Here is a 16,896-nt window from a genome sequence, read left to right on the forward strand (position 1 = left end):
CCATAAGCTGATGACCCCAGTGCTGTAACTGGATCCCCCCCCCATTCCAGCCCAGGCTGGCCGCTTGGCGAGCCCCAGCCCTCGGGGCAGGCTCAGCATCGAGATGGGGGCCAGTTCTCATCACAGACAAAGCCCCCCTTGGGAGCAGGGCTGGCCCCTGGTCAGAAAGGGAGGAGTGAGAAGTGGGCACTGGGAGGCTCCGGCCGTAGGAAAGGGGATACAGGACCGCTCGCCTCTGTCCCCCCAGCCTGGCGTCAGCAGATGTTAGCAGCACCTGATGGCTCTTCTGCAGCTAATGGGAAAGGGAGGGTGGCGTCGACAGGCAGCCCCTTGGCTGGCTGCCTCAGCAGAGACCCCAAACACAGGAGGCGCAGGGAGGGCTCTCTTCTGTGCCCTGGAGCTTGGACGCGTCAGCGGTGCCCATGCCGTATCCTGCTTCTGTGGGTGATCCGCTTACCCTGGGCTTGGGTTGGCCCTGGGGGGAGTTTGGGTTGGCACGGGCGTCAGGGGAGAAGCTTGTGTCAGTTGGAAGGTGGGCACTGGGGTGCGGACAGTGCCACCCTAGAGAGGAGCAACTGGAATACAAGCATTGAAAAAAATGTCTCTGTCCCAGCAGCCAACAGGTCAACCCCCATTCTAGTGAGCACAGTCCCTGGGTCTGGACAAAGCCCAAAGACTCAAAGCTGGGCTCCAAACCTCTCTTCTTGTGAGTCGGTCAGACTCTGAGCTCTGTACACAGCCCTGGCTCTGGCAAACCATCCCTTGGCATCCATCCAGGGGTCTTGGCCAGTGGTTCAGGAGGGGGAGCTGGGAATTGTCCCCATGAGGCAGGACTCTGCCCTATGAGGTGGTAAGCGGGGTTTAACCATATGCTAGTTACCCCATGTCTGCGGAACACACCTCATCCTCCTCGCCTAGCCGGGGCCTTCACAGAGCCAGCTCACGAGCTGATCTGACAGCGGGTCCCGTTCTCTGTTTACACACATCGGCTCCGGTGGAGTTCTTCCAGATTCACACCACTGGAATGGAGGTGACGTGCGCACGCTGCCCCGGCTTAAGTTGGTTGAGTGCAGCTGGGGCAGACACTAATTTCAGTGTCGGGCTGGCTCTGTTGGTTTAGCTTGTGCCTCTGCGTTCCCCAAATCAAGCTAACCTGAGACAAGCCAGGGCAAACCTGACCGAGTACAGCAGAGAACAGGGTCTCCCGGCTGTGCCCTCTGGAGTCTGCTTTGCCGAGCGTATCTTGCAGCTGGCTTGTGTTGGCACAGGCGTCTGGGGAGGAGTTTGTGTCAGTGGGAAGGGGGGCTTTGGGGTGCGGGCAAGCACGGTGATGCTGGATCTGCTTCCCCAGCCACCCTGGAGAGGTGCTACTGGACTCTGAGTGTTAGAAGTGATGGTTTCCCTCTCTCTGGGGGAGCCCAGTGACTCTTCAGTCCGCGCTCTAAGTCTCTAGTCTTGTGCAAAAGAGAATGGAAGCTCTGCTCTCCATTAAAACCCTCCTCTGCTTTCCTAGGCCCCTTTATCTCCCACTGTGCGTCTTTCTCTGCCTGGAGCCTGCTCAGCAGCCAGGTGTCACTTTTTGGGAGACAGGATTCCTGGGTTCTCGTCCTCCCTCTGCCACTGACTCCCTGTGTGAAGTTGGGCAAGTCACTTAGAACACTGTGCCTCAGTTTCCCCACCTGTAGCCGGGGCAGGATGACACTTCACCTTTGTAAGCACAAGTGCCAGGTGGTGGGTGAGACTGATGGGCCCCCATCAAGCAGCCTGGCTCAGCTAAGCTACCCAACATTTGGGCTGCAGATCTCAGCGGAACGGGCTGGCGGGTGTGTCCCAGGGCTCCCTGCCTGCTCTAAAGAGGGTCTCTCTGCATCTCTAACCACTGCCTCCCTCTCTCTCTCGCTCTCTCTTCCCCAGCTGAAGCAGGAGACCCAGTCCCCCTGCTGCTGCCTCCTGCTGGTCTCGGAAGATAACCACCAGCTCTTCTGCCAGGTGGGTGGTACCGCAGCCCAACATGGGCCGCGTCTGTCATGGGAGGAGTCCAGAACTTGCCCTCGGGAACAGCTGTGATACAAGTAAACCCAGCTCCCCAGCTTGGAGCACAGATGGGGCCTTCTGCACAGTGGGAGGGAGGCAGGGTTCCTGGGGCTTGGGGCGTCCTCGCCTACTCCAGGAGAAACACATCCCCATGAAATAAATCCGTGCGCCCATCTGCCCATCGCTGTCCATGCTGCTCTGCTGAGAGGTGCTTTCCTTTCCCCATGCTTCCTCCTGCATCCCCATCCTCCCCTGTCCCGTCGGGGCTGGTTCCAGCAGGGTGCTCCCGGGATGTCACTAGGTGTCGAGAGTGCTCAGCACCTCGCAGGATCAGGTCTGGAGGGTCTCCGGGGCAGGGGCCTGACTCCCCCTCATACCCGTGTGGTACGGGGGCCAGGTCGGTGACCCCAGCAGAGGCGCTGTGGAGGCATGCTGTTTGAGCAGCAGAGGAGTTGGGCCTGGGTCCCTCTGCTGCCAACTCTGCCCTGTTCGTAGGGCACCGGGAACGCGGCTGGTGCTGTGGAGCAGAGCCAGCCAAAAACCGGCCCTTCCCGCGTGCCACAAATTTTGAAATTAAAGCAAAAAAATTCATCCTAAATGGGGACACAAAGGTCAAAAGTGTATCAATTTCACAGGAAGGAAAGAAAGAAAAGAAATCTGTTTGGGGGGAAACACCATTGTGTGGCTGGCTCCTCGGGCAGCCTGGGGCGCTGGAGAGCTGGAGCCAGGGAGGTGGGCAGCCCACCCTGCTGGGGAGCGGCAGAGCCTGGAAGCCCTGGCTTGGTGGCCACCTGCCAGGTGAGCCGCGGTGATGCTGGGGAGCCCAAAAGGGCGACCGGTGGCAGAAGATTAAGGAGGTTTCCACCTGGAACTTGCCTGGAGCCTGTTGACAGATGCGTTGAAATCAACAAATTCCCATGGAACCTTTCGGTTTTGATGACCTGGCCTTTCCCGAAGGAAAACTGCCTGGAATTGCCAGGGATCCAGCCCCCCTCCACCCAGCGGGGACTAAGCCACAAGAAAGGTCCCACGGTTCATGCTCATTTCTCATAGGAGGTGGGGGGAATCTTATCAGGACAGTTTTAGAGTCAGAGAGTTCAAGGACCAGATCATCCAGTGTGTCCTCCTGTCTGTCACAGGCCACCAGCCTCACCCAGCACCCATGCGCGATACCCAAGCCGAAATGAACCCAAAGCGAATGAGACCCACAGGAGACTAGACCATGATGTACCACAGGCAGTGACCCTATCATGGGGTCCACTCACCCCTCGGGCGCCTCCTCCTGGTGGCTCTGGGAATTAGCTCTTTCCAGGTGCTGCGCCCTCCTCTGGCCGTCTCGCCACCCATCCTGCCTCACCCTGCGGCCCCTCTCGCCCCAGGAGCTGCTGCTTCCTGTTGGTGACGTGCCCCCACCCCTTCCTGGCCAGGTCACTATTGTCCTCCTCTTCCAGGGTATCCGAGTCCTTCAGGGCAAACTGTCCCCAGCAGTCTGCTCTCTGCTGTCTGGTCTGCGCCACTTCCCCAGGGGCTGTTAGGGGAGCCCGGGCCCACCCCCTGCTCCAGGTTCCAGCTCAGGGCCCTCTCCTCAGCAGCCAAGCTCTGCCCTGCCCTGTACTCTGCTGCCTTCCCTTTCCCCTGAGCCTTCCCTACCTCTCTGGCTCTCCCGCTGCGCTGGGCTTGCCGGCCCAAACTCCCTCCTCCCAGGGGCGGCTGCAGACTCCTTCCCTGCCATCCCTTCTGCTCTCAGCTCCTGGGCTTTAGCCAGGCCCCTCCTGTTCCTGTCCAGCTTAGCTTCATTTAATCAACTCCTGCTCCCTGCGTCCTCCCCCAGGTGCAGCCCAGGGAGTTAATTGGCTCACCTGGCCACCTTAACCCCTTCAAACCTTGTGGGGGGTGCACAACCCATCCCAGACCTGCACCCACATGCTGCGGAGGAAGGTGGAAAAACCCCAAGGTCCCTGCCAGTCTGACCAGGGGGCCAATTCCTTCCCAATCCCACACATGGCGATCAGTCAGACCCTGAGCATGCAGGGCAGCCATGCACCTGAGAGAAAGAGAGTACCCGGTGCCACCTCAGCGCCCTGGCCCTCCCTGTCCTATGTCCCACCTCCGGCTGTGGCCATCCCTCATGCTTCAGAGGAAGGAGATTAAATAAACCCCCCCAGAATACACATGGGGCAAAAAAAATCCCTTCCTGACCCCTGAAACCCTGAACCATGAGCTTTAGGAACATACATAAAAACCAGCCCAGCAAAGATGCTGAGATGGGCACAAATGATCCTGTTGCAACACAGCCCAGGGCCGGTTTGTCTCAGCGTCACTCAGCGGTGGGATGTCGTCTGGCCACGATGCACGTTGGTTTGCCCTGGAAGACCAACTCCAAAAGGGGGTGACCTTAAGGGTCATGTCACCCCTACAGTGGGTCTGATTCGAGTCGATTCTCTCCCCTCCCACCCCACCCATCCTACAGGAGCATTCCCTGTGTTAGAATCCTGGCTAGGGACTTTTCTCCTTTCGCTCCGGGGGCAGAGACCTGAGCTTCGGGAGCAGGACGACCTGGATTCTGTTCCCGCTGCTGCTACAAAGTTCCAAGCTCACCCATCCTCAGCAGCTTTCACAGATACAATCAGGTCTCGGCGAATTAGACCCTACTGTATAAAGGGTTTAAATCCTCTCTCAGCTCCTGTTCCGTGGCCGGGGTTTTCCAGAGCACCGATTCCTCAGCTCCCTGGCCCTCACCTCTGTGTTTCTTGTTTCCTCCAGGTCGTGGGAGATAAAGTGCTGGAAGAGGAGATCAGCTTCCCTGTAAGTCATTACATGTTCTCTGTCGCTCAGCAGCAAAGCTTGGCTCTGAATTCCAGACCTCCTAGGGTTTAAATCAGCCCTGCTCCAGAGATGAAGCTAGCCATTGGGATGTGCAAACCGTGACAGTCCTCATGCTTCCAGGCATAGACAGCTCCCCAGCTGGGGTCAGGAAGGAATTCCTGGAGTAGGGTGGCACATTTACAGTGTGTGTGATGAGGAGAGAGGGGACCTGGACCACCAAGTGTGGATGCAGAGCTAAAGTTTGGGAGTGCTCAGATCTGGGTGTTTGCCTCAGCCCCATCCTGAGCTGTGAGTCTATGAGCACTTTTAGCCCTGGCCACGCTTGGTCCAACCCTAGAGGAGCCATCGACTTCTCCAGCTGTGGCAGCTCCTATGGCCTCTTATTATAGACCTGAGACAGGACCACTGACTGCCTGTGTTCCTGCTTGTTGATTGATGGCGTCCAGTGACGCCAGCCAGCAACTGAGAACATCCGATCTGGAACCATGTTGAACGCCCCCGGGAGAGCAGCTGCAGCCTGGAGGAGTCTGGGCTCCAGCTCCCTTCCCAGGCCACGTGTCAGGAAGCCGGTAAACACAGGCTTCGTTTTGTTAGCGCAGGGGCTGCTTCCATTCTCACCCCTTGGCTCCAGGACGTCCCCTCCTCTTTCCCCAAGGCTTTGTCCAGGTAAATCCATTTTAAAGCCAACCAGAAAACATCTGGAGAGCAGCCAGCAACTCTGGCAGGGCACGCTGCAGCCCAGCTGCTGGGGAACGCTTCCATCGACAGATGTTACAGTCCAGATGTTCAGCACCTATGTCAATGGAGCTGCCCCGATTTACACCAGCTGAGATTCCGGCCCTTAGCTCTGTTAATCGTTCCTCATAAGGCGATCCTTCCGGCCTTGCCGCCACCCTAGACATCCAGCCAACGGGCGGAACGAGCCTGTCCTGGGAATATCCCCTCCTCCGTCTCCAAGAGGAATGGGGTGGTCCACCTTGGGAAAGCTCGAAAGGAGACCATCCCCAAAGAATCCATCCCACGTCTTCCGTGGAGCCCTGTGCATGATGGGCCAGGAATTTGGGGGTGCACGGATGCCTGCAGAGGGCAGACTTGGGCGAACGTTTCCAAAAGCACCGTAAGAAACGTAGGCTCTGCATTGCCGTTTTCAAAAGTGACGCACATTTAGGAGCACAAAAGCCTATTGGCTTTAAATGATCATGAAGCTAGTGAAGCACCTAGACCAGCGCTTTTCATCTGGTGGGGAGCACACCCAACTTCCTAGACAGGTGCGTTGAGCCTTCCCTCTCACTCCTGGGGTCGCAATGCCACTCACTCCAATTAGGCCAGGCCATCCCAGAGGGGCAGCTGGGCCAAAGTGGAGTGGGTAGCATTGCGACCTGGTGCTCGGTGTCACAACGCCGCTCAGGTATGGCCCAGCCCTCCCTCCATCTGATGGAGCAGCAACCAGGTCAAATGGGAGTGAGCGCACGCAGGGTCCACTCAAATTGGGGCCAGCCACGCCTGTGCATTGCATGGAGCGGCCCTGCAACCTGGAGCTCGCCTCCCCCACTAGCGATCTTCGATGCCGAAACGGAGAAATCCTGCCCGGAAAATGCTGGGGCTATTAAGGTCTGTGCTCTGGAAAGGATTCCCAGCCTAGGCACAGCTAGGGAGCAGGATCAAAGGGCTGACTTATCTCCATTGGAATCAATGTACAAACAGCCCCAGTTCCATCACCATTACATTGGAAAGGTCCATTTTGTAGTGTGTGGGGGGAAGGGTGTGGTTGAGAAGCCCTGCCCCTAGCCCACTGAGTCTGCTGGACCTGATCTCTGCTCAGTGCGAGACTTTCCCACAGAGCAAGCCCTCGGTGAGTATTTAAGCAGCTCACCCATCGCCTGGGACATGATCAATAGCCCGCTTGCCTGCCAGGAACTCTCGCGAGAGCCCAATCAGTGCCAGCCCGCAGATCCCTTAGCTAGATAATAATGCGACCAGCCGAGCAGCGGTGTCTGTGGAAGGGTAAGAGCCATTTGTGACACGCGTAGATCTCAGCACCCGCTCTCTTGATTTCTGCCTCATCTTCTTGTCTGCCACTTCCCTGTTCGGGGTTGGCCACTGTTCTAGCCTCCTTCCAAAACGCACGATCGTACCCCGGGCTGTCGTGCCGCCTGGCCTCTCTGAGATCCGGTCCACGTACCGCGTCTTTGATCTCCCTCTTGGTCGCCTTCTCGCCAGTCCGCGCCAGAGCCATCCCGATGCTATACCTCTCCCGCCCCCGCTAGAGATGCTCGTACCTTATCCCCCGTCTTCTCCGACGAAAAGATTCAGAAGCACGTTGAGGCTTCGATAGGTGTTTCCATGTCGCCGTGTCTCACGTTTTGGGGCGCAGTCCAGAGCAGGGCGAGGCTGTGTCACCTCCGACATGTGCCGCTCTGCCGGCTGGAAGCGCCCCACCCCGGTTACAGGGCAGGCAGTGAAACGGCCTCTCACTGGCCCGGATTGCTCCCCAGAACGTGATGCCAGATGCCTCCATTACTGAAGGTGAGACAAATCCCCAGCGCAGCCGCCTTCGAGTGGAGCAGGATTGGCCATCGGCAGCTCCCCCCCAGATCCTTAATCCAAAGCGAAGGGGGCCAGATTCGTCCCCGGTGAAACTTTGCTAGCTGCAATGGAGCTAAAGCCAGGGCTGCGACTGGCCCGGTGCGTGGGGAGGCTGGTTGGTGGTGGATGAAAAAGGCCGTTGCAGCCGTATTGCAAGGGTAGGAATTGATGGGCATGTCAGACTGGTGCTGAAGGGTACTGCATGGACTGGGGGACTGTGGACAGGCCCTAGGCCGCAAGTCACTGGTTTGACTGTGTCCCACATGCTGATCCCATCAAGCGGCTGCCTATGTGGCAGGAGTTTGGTGGGTCTCAGCCCGCTCTCCAGTGGGCCGGGGCCCACGCTGCCATATTGCTGTAGTGGTCTGTGTGTGCTGTGGTGCTCAGTGGAGGGGCCAAGCTCTGGAAGGGCTTGGAGACTCAGCTGTCCTCTTCCCATAAATAGTGGCCGCTCCAGGTCAAGACTGTGGGGCATGGAGACTCAGCCGTCCCCTCCACAACTGATGAGTCCAGGCCAGGACTTAGGGAGACCACAGGCCGCAAAGGCTGGTTAGCCTGGGAGCTGGGGAGAGCCACAGGGCCCCTCTGTGTCCAGCTGCTTCCTCTTGATATGGCCTCCCCCCAAGCCCTGCCTGTCCTCTTGCACCCACGTCCCGGGAGCTGGGCGGAGGAGCTGGCTGTGCCGCTGCTCCCAAAAAAACCGCTGGCGGCTGCGCCCGGGCTCCTGCGGGATGCGACTTCACCCGCGAGCCAACCTTCCTCTTCCTCGGCCCACCAGCTCCTGACTCTCGTCTCTTTGCCTGCAGCTGATGTTTGGGCGTCTGGGGCAGGTGGTGGAGGAGAAGAAATCCATCACGCTACAGGACATCAGCGTGGTACGTAGCTGGGCTGCCCCCAGGCCGGGGGTCCCATGGGGAGGGGCCCGCCACGTGGCCAGAATGGGAGCATGGGCATGCAGGCCTTGGGCGGACAAGGGGGAGAATGTACTCACCACTCTTGGATGTCCCTCGGATGCTTCCGCGGTGGGCACGGTATTAATGCAAAAGGCTGACGCTGTGATGTCTGAGCGCCGGGGGTGGACAGGAGCGGGCCGAGTGTGTAGGAACTCCTCTCGCAGCTGCAGGCCAGCCTCCATAGCCTACCTTATACACCTCGGGACAAAGCATGCAGGCTGCGCATACAGGGTGGGGGACTCTCTCCTGGGAAGCAGGGACTCAAAAAACCCCACTGGGGGTCGTGGTGGATAATCAGCTGAACAGGTGCTCCCAGTGTGGCGGTGTGGCCAGAGAGGTTATTTGACCTCTGTGTTCGGCTCCGGTGCGGGAATGCTGTGTCCAGTTCTGGTGTCCGTAGTTCAAGAAGGATGTTGACGAATTGCAGAGGGTTTGGATCAGAGCCCCAGGAATAATGAAAAGATTGGAAAACCTGCCTGGTCGCGAGAGACTCAAGATGCTTGACCTACATAGGTTATCCAAGAGAAGGTTAAGGGGTGACTTGATCACAGTTTATAAGTAACTACATGGGGAACTGAAATAGGGCAATGGGCTCTTCAGTCTAGCAGAGAAAGGTCGGACACGATGCAGTGGCTGGAAGTTGCAGCCAGACAAATTCAGACTGGAAATAAGGTACCTTTTTACCAGTGAGGGCAATTAACCATTGGAACAAGTCATGCCAGACGTGGCCTCACTGGCCATTTTTTACTCCGGATGGGATGTTCGGTCACAGCTCTTGGACTTCGAAGCAGGAATTAATTCAGAGAAGTTGGCCTGTGTCCTGCAGAAGGTCAGACTAGATGATCACTGGAGGGCTTTATAATCTCCGAATGCCCGGGGTGGCTGTCCTAGAGATGACCTGAAGGCTGAGCCGACAGCTCCACCAGAGGGAGGGGCCGGGTCGGCGCTGGGGTGTGATCTGTCAGTCGTGTGGGACAGCGCTGAGATCCATCACTCATGCAGACATAGGCCCAGCCAGGTTCTGTAGACCTAGGGGACTGGGGGCCAGGCCTTGCAGCAGCTGGGTCTAGGGGGCTCCTCGTAGGTCATTTTCCCCACCTCTCGTCCGTGATCCTGTAACGCAGTGGGCAGTGATGACTGGCTGAGCCCGATCACAGCCGGATCGAGCAACCAGCCGCATGCAGCACTAATGCAGCCATGAGTCTGCCTGCCTGCTGGCTGGCAGGGAGCCCCAGTGCCTCCCATGACAGGCCTCTGATGGCACCTAATGTCTGTGTCGTTGTGGGGAAGAGCTGCCTCCCAGTCTGGTCACAACCCATCCCGTCTCGTCAGTTCCCCGAAACCCTATAGTCCCCGCAGTAGGAGCTGCTTCCAAACCCCGCCTTGCAGGGCTGGGGGGATCTCCCTGCTGAAGAACCCTGGCTTGGCATCCTGGCTCTGGTGGGGACTAGTAAACCGAGTTTGTTAGGTCTCAGCCTATTCATCCCATTCTCGAGCTGTAGGGTGCAGTGTGGCCAGAAGGCTCGTCTCAGGGAGCCCAGGGCTGGAACGGTGGGGTACTGCAGGCTGGGTCTGAAGTGCATCGGCAGAGCTGGGGGGGATCCCAGGGCTGGAATGGCGGGGGGCTGCAGGCTGGGATTGAGGTGCACTGGGAAAGCCGGGGGAGGAGTAGCCCAGCGCTGGATCGTCAGGGGTGGTCAGGATGCCCCTGGTACAATCCAGGAGTTCAGAGCGAGCAGCTGCTCCTCCTGCAGCGACTCTGTGCTGCGGACAGAGGTTCGTTAGCGAACGCTCTGTTCCCAGGCAAGGCCTGGGCTCGTGTGGCTGGGAGTAGCCACCGTTGGACACTGAAGTGGAGGAAATGCCCAGCTAGCTCCATGGAGAGTGATCAGAGCTGGGGAACTGACCCACAGGGAATGGGTGTCGCAGTTCAGTATGTGTGAGGGGTCAGCCTGGGGCCAGATCCAAATTCAGGGCTGGGCTGGAAACAGATCCCTGAGTTCCTCCTGGAACGAACAATCCCTGAGTGGCTCAGCTCAGAGCGTGCTGGATCTGAGCACCCAGGTGTCCGGACGGTGAATGGATCTTTAGTGGACCCTTTGTGCATGATCTCTCCTGCACTGGGAACCACAGCTGAGCGACACAGCTGGTCTTCCAGACCTTGGGCGAGTCACTTAGTCTCTCTGTGTCTCGTTTCCCCCTGTGTGAAATGGGGACGATGCTTTTCTGCCTTGTGCTCAGATACTCCTGTGAGGGGGGTGTGAAAATGCCAGTGCAGGCTCTGTCTGGATCCTACAAGGATGATTGATCTCTTGCACACAAGAGGCTGTTTGGTATCACCACTGCTGAGAAATAATAACAACTCCCCCAGAAGCCAGGCACCCACTCAGAGCCAGTTGAGCATTTGCCCCAGGGTCAGCTGCAGACTCTGCCCTGGCACGTGCTGCAGTCATGAGCCAGCACGCAGGGTCAGGGAAGTTATTTATCTGTGCCGCCCAAGCAATCCATCACCTCTCCTTGGGTAGACAGGCAGTTTGAAAGTCTGAAGGGAGCGAAATAAGTGTAAATACGGTTTGGGAAGGTGGAAGGACTGAGGTTGCTGCTTGGGAACCTGGCTGACAGGCTGCCTGCGGCTGCGTGAGAGACATTGGTGGCTGTCAGCCCAGTCACTAGTGGAAGAGCGCCCCCATCGCAAAAAACGGGGCTCTATTTGGAGCTTCTAGGTGGCAGTACAGGGCCTCTGACACACAGCCTAGCAGTTCTGATGCCAGCCAGCAGAGGGCCCCTCCGGACTCAACCAACTCATTGCATTATTGTGTTACCCTTCCTGTTCCTACTGTTGTGTTCTCTGTTTAATAGATAAGGGCTTGGCGTGTTTGGTTTTTTAAAGAATATAAGCGAAAATACCAATCCCCTCTTGGGCAGTGCCACTCACTCACTGGCTGGCAAGACAGAGATAAGCATTTTGTTCCTGCCCTCAGTGGCCGGTGAAGGAGCTAAGGATTTACTCCCGAAAGGATAAACAGAAGGGCTGTGCAGCCCAGCAGCAAAGGGGTAAACAGCTGTTCAGACTGACTCGGAGCAGAAAATCCTAGAGGCTTATTGTGGGCCCAGGAGCTCAGTGGTATGAACATCCCAGGCCAAGCTTGCAGTCAATAACCAGCTGTTGAGTCTGCTGTCCAGTTAACTCTCTCTCTGCTTCTCGTTCTCCTTGAGAAGCCGTTTGTGACAGATCCACATCGCCAGCTTCCCCCTGTGGCAGCAGCGTAGGGAACAGACAGTTCCACTCGTCCCTGTGCCCCCGCTGCTCCGAGCGAGGCTAGAGATGGGGATCAGAGAAAGCAGCCGCCTAGCTGTTATCAGCAGGTGGCTGCTCAGCCATCGATGTGGAATGAATTAATAATGTTAATACCTAGCTCTGGTATAGAGCACTGTCTTCCACAGGACGCAAAGGGCTTTAGTAGCATCATCACTGTTTTATAGATGGGGAAACTGAGGCTCAGAGCGGCGTGGTGCCTGGCTGAAGGTGACCCAGCCAGCCAGTGTTGCCACTGCAGTGCTGTATCCACTAGGCCATGTTGCCTCCCAGTTAGGGCATCAGTTCACAGAATCATAGAATATCAGGGTTGGAAGGAACCTCAGGAGGTCATCTAGTCCAACCCCCTGCTCAAAGCAGGACCAATCCCCAATTTTAGCCCCAGATCCCTAAATGGCCCCCTCAAGAATTGAACTCACAACCCTGGGTTTAGCAGGCCAATGCTCAAACCATGAGTTTTGCCTCCCCCCCGGTTCTCAGTTTGGGTTTGCAAATGGGTGTCAAGGACTCGTGGCCCCCTGTCCCTTTCCCTGTTGCTAATTGGGTGGGTGGCTGCAGCCGGATGTGGGAGACACGGTCACACATGTAGCTAGGGTGTTACCTTTGTGTGTCTCACAGTACCTAAATCCTGCGCCCTTTCTCTGTGTCTACATCTAGGAACAAAGCACGCAGGCCACACGTACGGGACGGGGGACTCTATCCTGGGAAGCAGTGACTCTGACAAAGATTTGGGGATGGTGGTGGCTCATGGGCTGAACATGAATGAGCGAATGAGACCCTGGGGTGCATAAACTGGGGAATCTCGAGCAGGAGCAGCGAGGTTATTGTACCTATGTGTTTGGCACTGGTGCGACCGCTGCTGGAATCCTGGGTCCAGTTCTGGTGCCCCCAGTTCAAGGAGGAGGTTGACAAATTAGAGGTTCAGAGAAGAGCCAGGAGAATGATGAAAGGATCAGAAAATGAATAGTGCTAGACGTAAAGAGCTCAATTGACTTAGCTTAACAAAGAGAAGGTTAAAGGGTGACTTGATTCGTCTATAAGTACTCACATGGGGAGCAAATATATAACAATGGGCTCTTCCATCTGGCAGAGAAAGGTCGCACCCGATCCCATGGCTGGAAGTTGAACCTAGACAAATTCAGGCTGGAAATAAGGTGTCAATTGTGAACGTTCAGAGTAATTAAGCACTGGAACAATTTCCCAAGGGTCGGGGTGGATTCTCCGCCACTGGACATGTTTAAATCAAGATTGGATGGTTGTCGAAAAGACCTGCCCTAGGAGTTGTTGTGGGGCAGTTCTCCGGCCAAATGAGTGATCACAGTGGTCCCCTCTGGCCATGAGATCTATCAATGAATGAATTGCTCCATGCCCGCTGCCCTCCCCTGCCCCACGTCCTAACCCTCCCGTGCCCCACGTCCTGACCCTCACCCCAGCCTGACCCTTCCGTGCCCCACATCCTGACCCTCACCCCCGCCTGACCCTTCTCTGCGACCCCCTGGCCCTCACCCCCATCTGACCCTCTCCTGCCCTACATCCTGACCCTCACCCCGGCCTGACCCTCCCGTGCCCCACGTCCTGACCCTCACCCCTTTCTGACCCTCCCGTACCCCACATCCTGAACCTCACCTCAGCCTGACCCTCCCCTGCTCCACGTCCTGAGCCTCACCCCGGCCTGACCCTCCCGTGCCCCATGTCCTGACCCTCTCCCCGGCCTGACCTTCCCCTGCCCCACATCCTGATCCTCACCCCCGCCTGACCCTCCCGTGCCCCACGTCCTGATCTTCACCCCCGCCTTACCCTTCCCTGCGACCCCCTGATGCTCACCCCCATCTGACCCTCTCCTGCCCCACATCCTGACCCTCACCCCCGTCTGACCCTCCCGTGCCCCACGTCCTGACCCTCACCCCAGTCTGACCCTCCCCTGCCCCACATCCAGACCCCCACGCCTATCTGACCCTCCCCTGCCCCACGTCCTGACCCTCACCCTGGTCTGATCTTCTCTCCCCAGGAGGAACACAAGCAGCTTCACAACATGCTGGGATTCGAGGTCACCTCCATGCTGTGCGTGCCAGTCATTAGCCGGGCCACCTCCCAGGTGGTGGCCTTAGCCTGCACTTTCAACAAGCTGGGAGGAGAGAGGTGAGTCAGAGGCTCCTGGGGAGGCTGCTCCCTGGGCGCTGACAGCGGCTCCGCTCCTCACGGCTGGTCCAGGGCCCCTTCGCTGCGCCTTTGCGCGGAGCTGTGCTGATGGGACACAGATTACGGGCTGGGCCGGAGCCCAGAGCAGAGCCTGGCCCCGAGCACCTGGCAGGCTCCAGCTCTGGTCCCCGTGCACCGACCGGTCAGCATCGCTCCGTCACCTCGCTGCCGCGCCATCTCTCCTGGCCTGTGCTGGTGGCCCCTGGGCTTGATGGCTGTGAGCCCAGCTGCCTGCAGAGGAGGGTTCCTGGCTGGGGGGGACCAGCTGGCGGTTTCAGGCGGCCTCTGCCGCTCAGGCGTGGGGTTCTGGCAGGCCACCCTGGTCGCCAGCACGGTGGCCCGGCTCCTGCAAACTACACGTCCCAGCATGCACTGTGCTCCACCTGAATCCAAACAGAAGGGCACGCTGGCGCTTTGCATGCTGGGCCTTGGAGTTTTTATGGCTGCACCTTTGCATGTAAGAGCATGTTGGCCGTGTTCTTCTCTGTTGTGAACTCCTGGGGCTGCCGGAAGGGAGCTAGGGGGCTCCTGTAGCTGGGGGGCTGCCCTTGGCCCCCCGGTCTAATGCAGGATCGCTATGGGGGGAAGTCATCCGTTCCAAGGAGTGCTGTACGGAGGGGGATGGGGTAAAATGGGGCCCAGCCTTGGCTACCTCTCCGCCTAGCACTCCCCTGGACCCCGAACTGTTCAGGGGAGACCCCAGTGCATTCTGGGGCACTAGGACCAGGTGATGCCTCCTCTCCCACCACCCCGCCATGAGGCCTTGGGGAAAGCTGCCAAGATCAGCCAGAAACTCCAAGCTGTGGGTGCAAGGCAGGGTCCTCGGTCCATTCAGAGAACTTGCTGGCACCAGCCCCTCCCTTCCCCTGCAGATCCTTCCCCTCCGCATCTCCCCACTCCTGTGTCTCCTCTCCTGTCCCATCCCTCTCGCCCCCTTCCCTTCCCATTTAGCTGATGCCTCCTTAACAACCCCTCGAAAACACCCCATGGCACTGACATGCTGTTTGCTGCCATCTCTTAGCTGGTTTGTCCTACCCTTCCCCCATCCCGGGTCTATCAAGATTGTCAGCTCTTCGGGACAGGGACCATCTGCTGCTCACTGTATACAGCTCCTAGCGCAGAGGGGCTGAGCTTTCAACTGGCCCTGCAGCAATAACCGTGGCTAGGAACTTCCCCCAGTCAAACCCCTCAGTCTTAGCCTTGTTCAGTACCAACGCTGGCCCAGAGCTCTCTGGCGATCTTGGTGATTTGCTCTTGGCCATGAGTTACAGTGCAGGAACCACCATCAATGCACTTAGCCGTGTGCAACCTGCAGACCCTCGCCACCTCGTTCACCCTCCATCACGCCTCCCAGGACAGACAGCCCTACCCTGCCGGGGGAACGCTTGCTTGGGAGCCAGGTGGGTAGGAGACAGGCGAGCCTGTCTAAAGCTGCGCCACCAATTCAGAAGTTCTTGGGGGAGGATTGCAGGGGGGGCCCCCAGACCCGGTCCCCACTCACCCCCATCCTCCTCCCTCAAGGACCCCGGGTCTGTCTTGCCCGGGGAGCCTCCCTGTCTCACCCGCCCAGTGCATGAGCTGGTGCCGCTAGGAGCCGAGCTCTTGGCAGACCTCCTGCACCAGGCCGTACGGAGACAGACTCCCCGTGCGCCGGCAGGTGGAACTGGAGTGTGCTGGGGTGCAACTCCGCTAGCCGCCATTTGGCCTGGCCGCTCCTCCATCAGTGTGGCTGGGATGTCAGCGGCCGGCGTGCAGCCGTAGCGGGATCGCTGGCCTGAGGTCGGACGGAGCCGCTGCTTCAGAGCAGCCTGGCTTTGTGGCCTGTGGAACGCTGAGCAGGTGCGAAAACCTCGGGGGATCATTCTGCCACCCCACTGATTGGTGCCACTGGTCCAGAGGGAATCGAGCTGTCTTGAGATTGTGTAGCTGCTTCGAGGGACATTAATTAGAGCATTTGGCTGGTGTAGGGAGGGACTTGGGACTTCATTGCCTTGGGCTGTAGCTTCAGATACTGGAGTCAGAAAATTAATAGTGGGGAAGAGTGGAGGGGATTGGACTGGGGTCTTTAAAACCAGGAAGGATGGAATGAAAACCCAGCAGTCTCTCCTTCACCCCGTGAGAGGAGACCAAGGGCTCACTCGATGGAGTGAGCCAGAACATACATGTAACCCTAGCACCATGCAAAGAAGCTCTCCACTGAGCACTGCATTGTTAACTGGTGGAACTCACTGCAGCAGGGGGCTGTGTTGCCAGATGCCCCCGTGGCACATGGATGCAAAAAAGCTCCCACTCAGAATGGTGTCATGTTCAGCTGCATGTTCCAGTGACAACACAAGGGGAAGGACACTGCAGAATTGTGCCCTGGGCCTTTACTGCCTGGTGCTTGGGACCCAAGCAGGTGTAGGACAGAGGGAAGAGGTATGCTGATGATCAAAGCCTTCAGCGTCCATGCCAGGTTTGGGCGCTGTCCGAGCCAAGCACCAGCTCCAATTAAAGGCGCAGTAAAGGGTTCCCCTAATCCACAGGCACAGAATCCCCCTCACTGGGTAATTCATTTCCTGAAACTTGGATTCAGAGCTTAATAATAACAGAGCAAAGCCCCGTCCCCACTGCTTGGCTGGCTGGCAGCTTGCCTGACTCAGCTCAGCCTTCACCAGGCCTCTCTCATTCAGCTGCCCCGAGCCCTCCTTCCCTGATCCCGCCAGTACCCCTGCCACCGTTTCATGGGCGAGGCCCGGTCCAGGTCAGGGTTTTGGGAAGGGGACAGGAGCAGATGAGGGCAAATCCCGGCTGACCTGAGCTGAGGCCGGATAGACTGTGTAGTAATCTTCACCCCAACCCTGCTGCAAGGTGGGTCAGTAGCCTCATTCCTGTCCTACAGCTGGAGAAACCGAGGCAGGGCAGGGGAGCTGGGCCTCGGAGCAGCGCATTGCGATCGTCCAGGAGAGAGGAGGGGAATGCATGGTGCATTGGGGAACAGCT

The 16,896-nt window shown here is 58.1% G+C and overlaps 1 protein-coding gene across 2 annotated transcripts in view; it reads left to right on the forward strand.

The window, feature by feature from the left end:
• PDE2A (phosphodiesterase 2A) overlaps window positions 1-16,896 on the forward strand; it is a 376,047-nt gene that overhangs the window by 318,543 nt on the left and 40,608 nt on the right. For both annotated transcript variants that reach the window (XM_048838672.2, XM_048838681.2), the window contains 4 exons: window positions 1,915-1,989; window positions 4,798-4,839; window positions 8,253-8,321; window positions 13,724-13,854. In XM_048838672.2, the coding sequence (XP_048694629.1) occupies window positions 1,915-1,989; window positions 4,798-4,839; window positions 8,253-8,321; window positions 13,724-13,854 (317 nt within the window). The remainder of the gene's footprint in view (window positions 1-1,914; window positions 1,990-4,797; window positions 4,840-8,252; window positions 8,322-13,723; window positions 13,855-16,896) is intronic.

The sequence above is a fragment of the Caretta caretta genome, chromosome 1 (genome assembly GCF_965140235.1).
Source record: "Caretta caretta isolate rCarCar2 chromosome 1, rCarCar1.hap1, whole genome shotgun sequence".
Classification (NCBI taxonomy): domain Eukaryota; kingdom Metazoa; phylum Chordata; order Testudines; family Cheloniidae; genus Caretta; species Caretta caretta.